The sequence below is a fragment of the Henningerozyma blattae genome, chromosome 8, assembly GCF_000315915.1.
Source record: "Henningerozyma blattae CBS 6284 chromosome 8, complete genome".
NCBI classification, from domain to species: domain Eukaryota; kingdom Fungi; phylum Ascomycota; class Saccharomycetes; order Saccharomycetales; family Saccharomycetaceae; genus Henningerozyma; species Henningerozyma blattae.
Window position 1 is genome coordinate 471,601 of NC_020192.1, and position 14,010 is coordinate 485,610.

At 33.5% G+C, this 14,010-nt stretch overlaps 6 protein-coding genes across 6 annotated transcripts; 3 read left to right on the forward strand and 3 right to left on the reverse strand.

Moving 5' to 3' along the window:
* Nucleotides 1–444: 444 nt before the first annotated feature.
* TBLA0H01990 (HAD family hydrolase) lies at nucleotides 445–2,511 on the forward strand (the record flags this gene model as incomplete). Its single annotated transcript, XM_004181956.1, has 1 exon — nucleotides 445–2,511. The coding sequence occupies one exon, from the start codon at nucleotides 445–447 to the stop codon at nucleotides 2,509–2,511; it is 2,067 nt and encodes a 688-aa protein (XP_004182004.1).
* Nucleotides 2,512–3,249: 738 nt separating this feature from the next.
* On the reverse strand, nucleotides 3,250–4,671 carry SOF1 (rRNA-processing protein SOF1; the record flags this gene model as incomplete). The annotated part of the gene is made up of 1 exon (XM_004181957.1): nucleotides 3,250–4,671. One exon carries the CDS (start codon nucleotides 4,669–4,671, stop codon nucleotides 3,250–3,252), a length of 1,422 nt encoding a protein of 473 aa, XP_004182005.1.
* A 206-nt stretch (nucleotides 4,672–4,877) lies between these two features.
* Nucleotides 4,878–6,443, reverse strand: TBLA0H02010 (uncharacterized protein; the record flags this gene model as incomplete). Its single annotated transcript, XM_004181958.1, has 1 exon — nucleotides 4,878–6,443. The coding sequence occupies one exon, from the start codon at nucleotides 6,441–6,443 to the stop codon at nucleotides 4,878–4,880; it is 1,566 nt and encodes a 521-aa protein (XP_004182006.1).
* Nucleotides 6,423–9,173, forward strand: PUF3 (mRNA-binding protein PUF3; the record flags this gene model as incomplete). Its single annotated transcript, XM_004181959.1, has 1 exon — nucleotides 6,423–9,173. One exon carries the CDS (start codon nucleotides 6,423–6,425, stop codon nucleotides 9,171–9,173), a length of 2,751 nt encoding a protein of 916 aa, XP_004182007.1.
* A 153-nt stretch (nucleotides 9,174–9,326) lies between these two features.
* On the reverse strand, nucleotides 9,327–9,647 carry EMC6 (Emc6p; the record flags this gene model as incomplete). The annotated part of the gene is made up of 1 exon (XM_004181960.1): nucleotides 9,327–9,647. One exon carries the CDS (start codon nucleotides 9,645–9,647, stop codon nucleotides 9,327–9,329), a length of 321 nt encoding a protein of 106 aa, XP_004182008.1.
* A 1,100-nt stretch (nucleotides 9,648–10,747) lies between these two features.
* On the forward strand, nucleotides 10,748–11,917 carry HGH1 (Hgh1p; the record flags this gene model as incomplete). The annotated part of the gene is made up of 1 exon (XM_004181961.1): nucleotides 10,748–11,917. One exon carries the CDS (start codon nucleotides 10,748–10,750, stop codon nucleotides 11,915–11,917), a length of 1,170 nt encoding a protein of 389 aa, XP_004182009.1.
* Between the last annotated feature and the right edge of the window lie 2,093 nt (nucleotides 11,918–14,010).

Genomic DNA, 14,010 nt, shown 5'->3' on the forward strand with positions numbered 1-14,010 from the left:
CTTACTGGAAAAACTTTAACTATATTATTATTTTCAAATATTGATCGTTTAAACTCTGCGGTAGCAACTAGTCTAGCTCTGTAAAGAGAATAAGAGATTAAAAAGAACAGGAGAAATAAGAAAAATTTTCTTAGAGGAACTCAATATAGTAGATTTCTATTTTGGTAAGCTGAATTTTGATCTGCACTGATTTGCTTGCACAGCGATAGAGGCCAGGATTATAGGTGGTTTTCGTTGCCATATATACGGAGAGCAACGATTTACATTTCAAATAGAACCGCAAACAATAGAACATAATAAACTATTGTTTTGAGCCAGATTTTATTATATTAGTGTAGATCAGGCGCGAGAAATCAATTGAATACTTAAAATTCATTACTATACATTTAGTTTTTGTTTTCTCACCTTTTTTTCCCCTAAATAAAACCACTTTGATAAATTCAAATGGGACTAGCGTCTTCATTATTTTGCTGCAATTCAAATAACAACAATACTTCCAACACTGCTAATTCCATTAACACACAACAGAAGATTACTAATAATTCTTATCAAAACACTAAACAAGATAAAGATCTTCATAATACTCAGTCTAACAATTTTATTAGAAATAATAAGAAGAATAAGAACAATAGCATAGATACGAAGAGAAAAAATAATTCATCTAGTAGTATCTCTTATTCTAAGCCAAACACTATAAACGATAAAACTAATAAAGCTAATAAATATTCCAATCAAAAAACTATTATTAACGAACATCTTAGCGAGGATAAAAAGAATAATAAACTAGAATCGCAAGATCGAACCACAACTACGAAAAATTGTAGTACTATTCATCTTGAAGAATCAAGAACTACCTCTTTACAGCCATCAGACTCAGAATTAGGTTCAGATTCAGATTCACTTACTTCTTCCTTAGGAGGTCTCAATTATCAAAAAACAGATCTATCAAAACCTATATCTCAAATTGTTACTACCACAACAACTATTCCCGATTCAATAGTAGATAATCCACAAATAATAGGACAATCTCATATAGATTCTCCCTCCTTAAAAGATTTTCCTTCATCTAAGGATTCCCCATCATCCAAAGATTCTCCTTCCAAAATGATCTCAAACTCAAATAAAAATATTAATACTAACTTAACAAATCAAGAAAACATACCAGATACTTTAACAGGTTCCAGTAGGCATAATACATCTACTAGCAATATTACATTCCAATCAAAACAAAATTCTTCCACTCAATTAAGAAATACGACGACCAAGAATAAATTAGCTAATAGTAATGTTAATATTAGTACTATGACACCAAATATAACTGGAAATACAAATACACCAAATAATACCAGCCTTATTTCAACAACTACAATAAAATCTTCTACTTCTACACCAAAAACAAGTGGTTCAAATTTAAATGCAACTAATGATTCTAGTAATAATATTGCTGATAGCAATAGATCAACTACTGCTCCAACAACAACAAGTACCACAGAAAATGCCACTGGTTCTAGTACTTTAAATGCTTCTGATAATATAGAGTTAACAACAATGGTTCACGATGGATCAGAATCAGAATCAACTTCAGATTCCTCCAGTTCGGAATCTGGCATATATTCTAATAGGCAAAATCAGAATATTATAACAGATACAAACTCAAATATAAATATGAATGATAATAGAGAAAATAATGATAATGATCAGCCTTCAAAAGACGGCAACAATAATTCCAATTTATATTACGAAGGAGATATTGAAGAATCAATAACTGATTTGAATAATCCATTAATAAATAATAATCCTCAAATTACAGAAATTAATGAAGATGCTGATCAAATAATGATTGATAGTGATACAATTGAAGATGAATTCAATCCATATTTGGATGAGACACAACAACAACAACAATTTGTGGATTTAACAGTTTTACAACCACAACAATACCATGCGATGGGGTTTAATACTTTACTACCACCACAAAACCAAATATTCTCAGGTAAAAAATGTTTAATTTTAGATTTAGATGAAACTTTAGTTCATTCTTCTTTTAAATATTTAACATCTGCTGATTTTGTTATACCTGTTGATATTGATGAACAAATTCATAATGTTTATGTGATTAAAAGACCTGGGGTTGATCAATTTCTAGAAACTGTTAGTAAGATTTTTGAAGTTGTTGTATTTACTGCAAGTGTATCACGATATGGAGATCCTTTATTGGATGTATTAGATAAACATCGTTGTATACATCATCGATTATTTAGAGAAGCATGTTATGATTATGAGGGAAATTATATCAAAAATCTATCACAAATAGGCAGACCATTATCAGAATTGATTATTTTGGATAATTCTCCAGCTTCATATATTTTTCATCCACAACATGCCATACCAATATCTTCGTGGTTTTCAGATACTCATGATAATGAATTATTGGATATTTTACCATTATTGCAAGATTTAGCTGAAGAAAATATACCAGATATCCGAAATATCTTAAATGTAACAATATAGAATGACAGTTTGAAGAGAAACTAAGGATTCCCCTGATTGTGTTCTTTGGAGTTCTTTTTTTATTTTTTTTTTCTTTTTTATTTCGATTTGATAAAGACAAAAAATAAATCAAGAAACAACAATAATGAATAAATGAGTAGAAAAAAAAAACAACAACATCTATATATATATATTTATACATATACCTATTTTTTGTTTTTTTTTTTCTTTTTTTATTTTTTTTTTTTGGTTGTAAAACCAAAAACTTATACCCAATAAACTGATGATCCCTATCATTTCCCATTACTTTTCAATTCATATTTGAATATTGGTATTTGATCTTTCATATTTGAATATTCTTTATTTGATCTTTTATATTTTGAATTTTCATTTATAGATCTCCCATTTATTCAAATTTTTTTATTTGATGTAATTGTATTGTACATTATGAAGAAGCTGGACCTTCTACTTTCCATTTTGTTACTTATATATAGATCCAATTATATATATACATATATATTATTGCCATTATTACTATTATATATTATATTTATACATTCGAAATAATAAAAGAAAAAAGAAATGCATATACTAAAAGGTAAATACATATATAAAACACTTTTGTTAAATATATATATATATATAGAAGAAAAAAAAAAAAAAAGGCAAAAAAATACAACATAAAAAAGTTAAACTAATATACAATAAATCAAAAAAAAAACGAAAAAAATTAAAAAACAATATCACAATCATTCATTATCAGAATCTGATTTTTTTCTCATTTTTTTTCCTTTCTTCATATTTAAATACAGTCCCCACAATTTGCTTTTTCCTTTCTGGAACAAATGCCATATCCTTTCTATGACGTCTTTCATTATTTTCTCTTCTCTTTATAGATTGAATTTCAATCTTTTTAATTTCTTGAGCCTTTTTAATGACTTGTGGTAAATGTCTATGTCTATTAATTCTTTTAATTTCCGGCATATGTTTAAATCTTTCTTTTAATTTTTCATCATATTCTAATTTATTCTTTTCACGAGTAGTCTTTACATTTGATCTTTCCCAAGCTTTTGATCTCCATAATCTAACATTCCCATCATCAGAACCTGAAATGATATATTTACTATCCATGGAGAATTTGACTTGGAAAACATGTTGCATTCTTCTTGTATGATAAATTTCACGAGAATGACCATGTTTAATATTATAAATTCTAATAGTTTTATCATAGGAACCTGTTACTATTTCTTGACCTGTTGGAGAGAAATCTACATCCATGACAGCACTAACATGATCTTTGAATACATTCAAAGCACGAGACATATATCTCATATCATAATAATAAGAATTTTGGTCTTCATTTGCTGTAACAAAATTGAAAGCTTCCATGGGATTCCAACAAAGAGAATTAGTTCTCATTGTTTGAACGATTTTTTGTGTTGGAGAATTTGTTCTTAAATCATAAAGGACGATGGAATTATCACTACCTGTACTTGCTAATATATCATGTTCATTTTGATTAAATTTGACATTTGTTACATTATCAGCCCCCCAAGATAGATTTGATATTGGATTTGATCTATTAGAATCCCATAATTCTATCATGGGACCACCAGTGACAAAAGTAGGGTCTATTCTATGATGATCCAAACCTTGAATGGCATTTTGAGAATAAAACGTTTTAATCAATCCATTGGAAGTATTATTGTCATTGTCATCTTCATTTTTATTATCAGCAAAATCATCACTTTCAATCGACCATAATTTAATCATCTTGTCATCACCAGCAGATAACATGAATTGTTTATTTTTTTCAGAAACAGGTGTGACACAAAGACCTGTGACAAGACCGTAATGGGCTTTAAAGGAAGCATATTCTTCACGAGTGGACATATTCCAATATTTGATGATCCCATCAGCTGAAGCTGAAGCTAATTTATTTAAATTGTTATAATTTTTGGCAATATGATAAACCCCATCTCTATGACCCAAGCCAAGTTGGCCTATAAAAGGTTGAGCAAACATTCTCTCTAACTTGGTGGCATTTAGGGCTTTTTTATATTCTCTTGCTCTTTCAAAAGGATGTAATTCTGGATTCAAGTTTCTTGGCAGTTGAGATTCTTGAGTGTTTTTAATGGGGACATAATCATCTGCACTTCTTTTAATTGTTTTAATCTTCATTGTAACGGTGTGGTGGGGGGGGGGGGGGGTGGTGAGTGGAAGCGCGATGGAGGGGGGATGGATGAGGTAACTTGATGAGATGAGCTTAGTTTAAATAAAAACGCTAAAAAAAGTTTTTACTATATTTTTTTTTCTTTTTTTTTAAATGATATAAATTTTCAAATCACGCGTTGAAAAAAAACAAAAAAAAAAGGAAGCATATACATTCATGCCAAATTCTCTACTAGAGGAACACCGATTTTCTCAATCACGTCATGAGCCCAAAGGACGTCTAAATGGGAATAATTATCTAGGATCCAAATCTTGTAAATCTTTGAAGACTCGTAATTTGTGAAATGGTCGACAAGACGTTTCCCATCGACGAGTCGATCTTGTTTCGGTATAAACATTAGAATTCTGGGGAAATCTAGTACAGAATCACGTATTGTATTTGTAGATTCTATATTTGCATCTTTCAAATGGTTTTTCAAAGGGAACCAAATTTTCTTGTCAGGAAACATTCTTGAAGAACCGTATTTGAATGAAATTCTCTTTGGGTTTGGTGATAACCACCATTTCATCAATTCATTAGAGATGTGAACTGGGGAAAATAAAAAATGTCTGTTTCTTAACTTGCGATCCCAAAGAGTATCATTCCAATCGAAAAGATAATTGAACATGATGTAGGATAAGAAGGAGAATAATTTTGTTCCGACCATCCAATTTCTCATAAACATCATCAGGGGCATGAATGATGATTCTCCAAATAACCAGGGGGAATCGACAGCGTTGGACATGAATCTAACGAAGAATTTCTCGTCCAATAATGGACCTGGATAAATGGCCGGAGCCAATGCGACGAAATTATCTATCTTATCAATCAATTTGAAATTAGTATTATCATCTTTATAAATTTGATGAGTATTGATCAATGCCAAGAAGGATTGAGTAGTTCCTTGAGAATGACCGATGAGGGTCAACTTGGGGAATTGGGTTGTTTTGAGGATATGGGAGATTAAAGCTTTAAGATCGAGTCTTGCCATATCGTATAAATTCCAATTCCATCTTTGTTTCCAATTTCGGACTTTTGATTTATTAAATTTTTTTTGCAATCCACATCTATTATTACCTAACCAAACATCGAATCCCGAGATGAATAAATAATAGGCCAAGGATTTTTTCCCTGAAGAGGCAAATGCGCCGGCGCTTTGTAATAGACCATGTAATAGTAAGATTGGTTTCCTGTTTGTAGAGTCTACAAGAGGGGAAGTCATATGGAGTAAATCCAGGATGAACCCATCGTCAGTTTCTATTTCCAAAGAAGTGATTTGAATATCATATTGGTTGTAATAGTAATCCAAAGAGGCTACCAGTTTGGAATCTTCCATGTTTAATAATTCGTCATATGGATTATCTGTATTTGGATCACTTGCTGGAAGAGATTGTACGACGTCATGATGGATGAAGGGGGAGGGGGAGGGTGAGGGGGAGGGCGAAGGGCAATTGGGTGATAGTAAATTTGAGTTTGAGTTAGATCTAGATCTGGATCTGGATCTAGATCTTGACCGTGATGATCTGGATCTGGATCTGGATCTGGCACTAGATTCAGGTCGCAGCGATGTTCTTGCGACTGTGGCACTGGTGTTTCCTTGTACTGGAGTGTCGATGATCGGAGAAGCCTTTTGTGTATGACTGGCAAACCAATGATGGCAGAGTGACAGTATGAACAGAGTCGATAGAAAGAAGAAGAGGACGATGTTGGAGGATATTTGATGGAGCAGATGGAGGAACATTCTCGGTTTAGTTCTTGGCTTACTTTAAAAGGTATTGTTTTTTTTTGTTGGCATCCACGCGTCGGTGCGTGTTTTGTAGGGCTTGGCGAGTGCCAGCTGAGCTCAAAACTCGAAACTCACTTGCTCCACTTGCGAGTCACATGTGCTAACGGATGTCTTGTTTCCCGCTTGTTTCCCGCTTGTTTCCCGCCCGCTTCCCATCCGCTCCCCCAAACGCCCCTCACGTGCTCGCTTACCCGGCCACCCGCAGCCCCGTCAAAAACCATAAAATTTAAAAAGAAAAGATCCAGCGCCACGCGATGCCTGTCTGATATAGAGACGCCACCGCATCCAAACAACCGCCCACGCCAGCACCAAGCAGCCAGCAGATTCGCCACCCCCCCCAGCTCGCACACTGCCTGCACATCCCACCTTACTCGCTCACCACACACGCCCTGTCTGCCACCCCCCCCATCGCCTCCTCCCTCCGACAACGCCTTCCCGTCGCGCGCTGCCAGCCCAGCAGAAGCCCTGCTGGGCTCGTCGTCGCAGCACGTGCCAGCCGCCCAGCCCTCGTCCGGGCTGGACCACGAGCTGGCCTCCATCGTCTCGTCACTGAACTCGCTGGCTGCGCCCCAGCCGGCGCCAGGCCGCCCATGCCACGTGACGCGGTCGCTGAACTTTCCATTGCATCCGGCACAGCCGCCGATTGTGCAGCTTGCACCTCAGCCTGTGTATGCAGGGTCGAATGGTAATGGTAATGGTAATGGTAATGTTAGTGCAAACGCCAACGCTATGACATCTGGCACAGCAGCCTCCACCTTGGCTGTCCCCAATGCAAGTGCAAACCCTCATGCCACTGCCTCCTCGGTAGCCAGCACCATCCCTCAACGTGCCTTGACTCCAGTATCAGCCGTCACGGCTCCCAATATCAACTACTTCTCATCCACGGCCTTGCCACAAAACGCTCAGCCGGCTAATGGCTTTTTTGAAAGTCTGGGCCAATCATTGGTCGATGGGACTCGTGAATTGGAAAAATCAAATAACCAGCAGCCATACGTCTACCATTCGCCAACTTCGCCATGGAACGAAAAAATCCCGGCAAACATGAACCTAAGTACCAGTCCTACAGCCATGCCCGGCGTCATGCCCGGTGCCTTGCCCAACGGTAATCCCAACGCATTCCCTAACCCTTATGTGTTTTTCGAAAGCATGTACAAAGGCGGTAGCAACAACACGAATAATGACTCTCCATCGAATTATAAGAAAGACCGCAAGAAGAACAACTCTGCCATCTTGAACCAATTACCCAATGCTGCAAGTGCAAATGTAAATGTAAATGCAAATTCAAATGCAACTGCAACTGCAACTGCAACTGCAACTGCAACCGCACATGCCAAGAAGTATCTCCAGATCAATCCATATCTGGAGCTGCCTCCAGATATGGAAAAACCCATTGCCAAGAAAAAGGACTCCTCTTCCAAGAACAAGCAATCTTTAAATCCCAACACAAACGCAAACGCCACCGTGTCTTCCTCGTCCTCCTCAGCTCCTTCACAAACCAGATCGCAATTGTTGGAAGAATTCAGAAACTCCGGCAATAATAACAACTCATACACCTTGACAAGTATCTTGGGCCACACACTGGAATTCTGCAAAGATCAACATGGGTCTCGTTTCATCCAACACCAATTATCCATTGCCTCCCCCTCCGAAAGAGAAGTCATCTTCAACGAACTAAGAGACCATATCTTGGAACTCACAAACGACGTCTTTGGCAATTATGTCATCCAGAAATTCTTCGAATTCGGGTCAGATAAACAAAAGGAAATCCTATTGTCGTTTTTCAAAAATAAGATCCTCAAACTATCCACCCAAATGTACGCCTGTCGTGTCATACAAAAGGCACTCGAGTTTATCAACTTGAACCAAAGAATAGCCTTGGTCATGGAACTTTCCAATAATATCCTCCAAATGATCAAAGATCAAAATGGGAACCATGTGATCCAGAAATCAATAGAAACCATCCCGATCAAATTCTTGCCCTTTATATTAAATTCTTTAATTGGCCAAATTTATCATCTATCCACTCATGCCTATGGTTGTCGTGTTATTCAAAGATTGTTGAAATTCGGCACTGTGGCTGATCAATCCATCATCTTGGATGAATTACAAAATTTTATCCTCTACTTGATCCAAGATCAATATGGTAATTATGTCATACAACATATCTTGGAGACAAACCCCATGTCCAAAGATTCATCTAAAGATGCAGATGCAGATGCAGATGCTTCTTCTTCTTCCAAAGAAATTTCTCCTGCAACTGATATGGCCACCGTCTCCGACTTATGTCCCAAGATGATTCAAACAAAACAAGAAATTATAGAAATAGTATCAAACAATATAGTAGAATTCTCAAAACACAAGTTTGCCTCCAATGTCGTCGAGAAGGCCATCGTCTACGGCAATGAACCCCAAAGAAAATTGTTGATGTCCAAGATCTTGCCTAAAAACGAATCCGAAGCTTCCAATCTACAAGATAATTCTCCAATGACCTTGATGCTAAGAGATCAATTTGCAAACTATGTAGTACAGAAACTAGTAATTGTATCCAAGGGCAACGACAAAAAATTAATCGTCATCTCCATCAGATCCTACCTGGATAAATTGAACAAATCAAATTCATTGGGAAATAGACATTTAGCAAGTGTTGAAAAATTGGCTTCCCTAGTAGAATCTGTAGAAATATAGATGATTTTTTACCCTCTTGTCTCGCCCCGCCCTTCCACAACTCTCATCCCCCCCCTCTGCATCTTGTTAATACAATTATACACCTGTTATCTATATATCTTACTTCTTATATATCTGTCTATATCAACAACTATATATATATATATATTCTCTTCATCCAACAATGGCATAACTAAATGTCCACGACATCACATACCCTGTTAGTTCACGAACAAAATTATCCATGAAAATCTCCTGTAACGGGTTCACGTAATATTTAACAGGTTGGAATTTACATAATATCCCAATATACAATAAATTGATAAAACAGAACCCAATGAAAAACATTGCAAACCCTTGAAGCGATTCTAATTGTAATATACCGGATCCCAATCCAAACAATAACGTCGTGATGTCTTGAACGTATAACAATCGTTGTTTGTTGATTTGAATGTTTGTGCTAGATTTCACTTGAGAAAACATATCCTCACTCATATTGTGCTGGGTGTTTGTGTTGGGTGTTTGTGTTGGGTGTTTGTACTGGGCGTTTGTGCTGGGCGTTTGTGCTGGGGCGTTTACCTTTGCTCAGTCGATATCTAATTGTCATTTTAAATAGCCATTACTTTTTTTAAAACCTTTGATATTTTCGCCCCGCTTCAATATCTTCAAAAAAAAAAAATAAATAAAATAAAATTTACAATTAGAGCTGCCCTGTATTAACATCTTTTTTTTTGAATGTAAATTAATTGGAATTCTTGCAAGATTTTTAAAGAGGCAACTTAGTATATGACTAGTTGTAAATGCAATCTTTCAAGTACATTTCCTGTTGGAACCTCTAAACATAATAGTTTCAACTAAAGAATGGAAAAGTTAAAAGTAGACAATTCGAAACTTGGTCAATGACATTTAAATATTACAGACCTCAAAGAGGTACGATATTGAAACAACGAATCTCTATCAATAGTTGAAGTAATAGATGTATCTATTACAGTAAATACTAGTAAAAACTTTGATCATTTTCAAGATTCTTTAGCAAGTAAATATACCATTTTTCGTTTCAATACCCATTCTCTTCGATTATTAATTCTGAAGAATTCAACAATTTCAGAAAATTAACAATATTTAGAGTAATATTTTTTTTATCGGGTATTTAGAAAAACTACGTTTAAAAGAGTTGTATCAAAACACATCTCTTATTGAACAAGTACCATTATTCTTGGAAATCTTTGGTACGTGCTTGTTCAAGAATATTTGCATTCCAAAATATAAAATCACTTACTCTTTAATGATTAGGGTTCCAAGTAACACCTATGAAATATCCTGAAAGATATTCCTTAAAATAAATATAAAAAAATAACTCTATAATCGATTTGTAATAGTAATTTTAAAAATTTTATGTCAAAATCCATTACCGAATATGGTGAAATTTTCATTAATTGGAAAAAAAAAAATAAATAAACCGAGAATGAAGTAATGAAAAATTATTCGAGATGAGATTCGTATTTTTTATTTTTATTTTTATTACAAAGACTATTTATAAAGTTTAATACTTCCCAATACTCAACAAAAACAAGCCCAATTAGCCTTCTCTAATAATGGCAAGTCAATTAGAAGAATTAGTCTCATTTTTACATTCACCTCAACCAGCAGTTCGTCAAATTGCGCTGGATAATTTGGTCGGGTTCAGTACAGGCCCTACTGCAAAGATCTTCAAATATGATAATTATAGAGCCATTGAAGATTTAATTGAATTGTCAAAGGAAAAATCAAAACTATTAGTCCAACAATCAATCACAATCTTAGCCAATCTTTGTGATGATATAACTATTCGTAAATTGATTGTGAAGAATGTTAAATTTTTGGAATATCTTTCTTGGAAGATTTGTGATTTAAATAATACAGGTGCTGATATTATGTGTATTCTTTTAAGTAATTTGAGTAAAGAAGATGAAGTTACTCAACTTTTCCAATTTGATAGAGAATCTACAAGTAAAGAAAATAATAAAATTTTATCAAAATTAGATAGAGAATTTTTTAAAAGTACTAAAATAATGGATTGTTTAATGGATTGTTTTGTGAAAGGTTATGATAGACAATTAAATAAATATGCCAATTATGATTACTTGTCTTATTTTTTTGCCGATATTTCTAGATTTAGAAAAGGTAGAGAATACTTTATTACCAAGCAAAAATACGATGAAGTTATCCCAATATCTAAATTATTAGTATTTACAGAGAAATATGATTCTAAAACACGTAGAGAAGGGGTTGCCTCCACAATCAAGAATTCATTATTTGATAATGAAATGCACATGAAACTGTTGAGTGATCAAGATATTAATTTATTACCATTTATCTTATTACCATTGGCAAGTGGTAATGAAGATGAAATGAAATTAGATGATGAAGATATGTTTAAATTACCAGATGAATTACAATTATTGGACGAAGAAAAGAAGAGAGACCCAGAGGTTCCTATTATTTGTAATCATTTAGAAAGTATCTTGCTATTGAGTACTACAAAAGATGGTAGAGAGTTTATGAGGAACAGATCTGTATATCCGGTTGTTAGAGAATTACATAAAAATCTAAGTGACAATGATGATATTGACGAGTTGTGTAATAGAATAGTCAATGTATTGATGAGAGGGGAGGTAACTGATGATAAAGTGGAAGAATTGATGTCTAGAGCTGCAGATGATGAAGGAGAATCTAAGTACGATAGTGACGAGGAGGATGACGATGCGATTGTTGAAGTTATATAGACAACTTTATTATAATTATGTAATTTTAAAATTTGAATAAAAAAGAAAAAAAGAAAAATAAAACATGAAACAAAACAAGAAAAAGCAGCAATAAGAATGAATTTAAATTTGGCTAAATAAATTTGATCCAAGATACTTTTTTATTTTTATTATTTTTTATTTTATTTTATTTGGTCCGGAAAAGAATAGTAAAAATTTTATATATCAAAAGAATTACTTCAGGAAGTTTGGTAAACATATATCTGATAATTTTACTTTATTCTTAATAGTGCCTGGTGCCCAAATATTTTTCTTTGGAGATTTCTTCTTCAAAATTATGAAAACTTGTACAGAAATTTATTTTTTTCACAAATAAAAGAAGATATGAATTGACTAGTTAAACCAGACTAAACAGTCACATAATATATAAAGTTTAAAACACATATACAATGATATACTCATGATTTTTGGTCATTTACTAGAGATAATTTTTAATAATAAGAATAATATTTTTATCTCCAACCTTATTCACTTAGCTTCATTTTTCACATGTAATAAAATATCAATTTATTTAATATTTGTGTCAATGAAGATAAAATATCATTATAAATTCTTTTGATTGGACATGCTCATGTAAATAATTATTTTTTTTAAATTTTTTTTCTTTGTTTGGTAGGCACTACGTATCTTGTTCAAAATAATTTAAATACATCACAAGATTTCTATTATAAGTAAAAACTTCGACCTAGGCAAATGGTAAAATGGATCAAGAGTTTTTTGATAAATCGAACTACTTTTGAGAGAATTTTACTGATGAGCTTTTTTTTTATTTTAAAAGTTGCGGAGTTTTAGCTGTCAGAATCTGCTGCGGAGTATTGCTGACACGCGAGATATTTGCTGTAAAACTCCGCAATTATTGCTGATGACAGCAAATGTACACAATGACAAGTTTGTGAAAAATCATTAATATAAAAGAAAGCCAAGATATTTGATTTTTGTAGAAATATGATTGAAGTTAAGTTTTTGTCTTAAAAAAAATAAAATATCATCAATAAAATAATACAAATAACATAAAAACTTTTTATACCAATGTCTTCAACTAATAATTCAAACTGCAACAACTGTCAAGATTGTCAATGCACTGTCTGTGAGTGCTCTTCATGTAAATGTACCCAATGTCCAGGAAAATCATGCAAATGCATTGATTGTAAATGCATTGATTGCAAATGTTCTAAAAAGAACAACTATAACTGTGGGTGCTCCGAAAAACCTAAAAATTGTGAATGTCCTGAGAAAAAGAATAGTTGTGAATGCTCAGATTCAAAGAATGATTCCTGCAAATGTAATGGAAGTAAAGACTCAAGCTGCATATGTGAAAATTGTACCTGTGCTCCAGCAAAGTGTGATTCTTGCTCTCCATGCAAATGTGAGGAATGCAAATGCCCTACAAAGAAAAGCTGTGAATGTTAATGTTTTCTGACATTTACATAATCATCAATTTTGCATTTTTTTTTCACAACATACCGGGCTAGTGTTTTAGCTGTATAACATTATTTAGCATTTTTACATAGAGAGTGAATAATTTTAAAATATTTTACACATTTTATTTGTATGATAAGTACCTAATAAATTCAGTTAGAAGAGGTACTAACAGTAGAATTTGTATAGATTATATGTTAGAAGTGTTTATTTAACCAAAATATGAACATAAGAAATTGATTACATGTGGTTTGTGTCTGTGGTTTACTTTCTATAGGGTGCAAACTGGTTGATAGTTTTTATCTTTTTTTTCGATTTTTTCAGACTGCTGCCTTTTTCTTTTTTCCCATATCGTGTAGACGACAGCCGTACAAGTCTATCTATATATATAATAAATTCTAGAATTTTTCGTCTTACAGACTGCACATACAAAAATAGAAAAAACTTGAGAGCCGGGTTTGGGAAACAAAGTAGTAATATACGGGAAACACCGGGTATCTAATTTCCCATTCTTTTGGACTAGTATAATTTACTATGTAATTTTTAGCGAGGCCAATTATAGAGAATTTTGAACGGAATGGGAAGTGCCTGAGTAACAACTAGAAAACACTGAAAAATCGGTTAAATAATTGGAT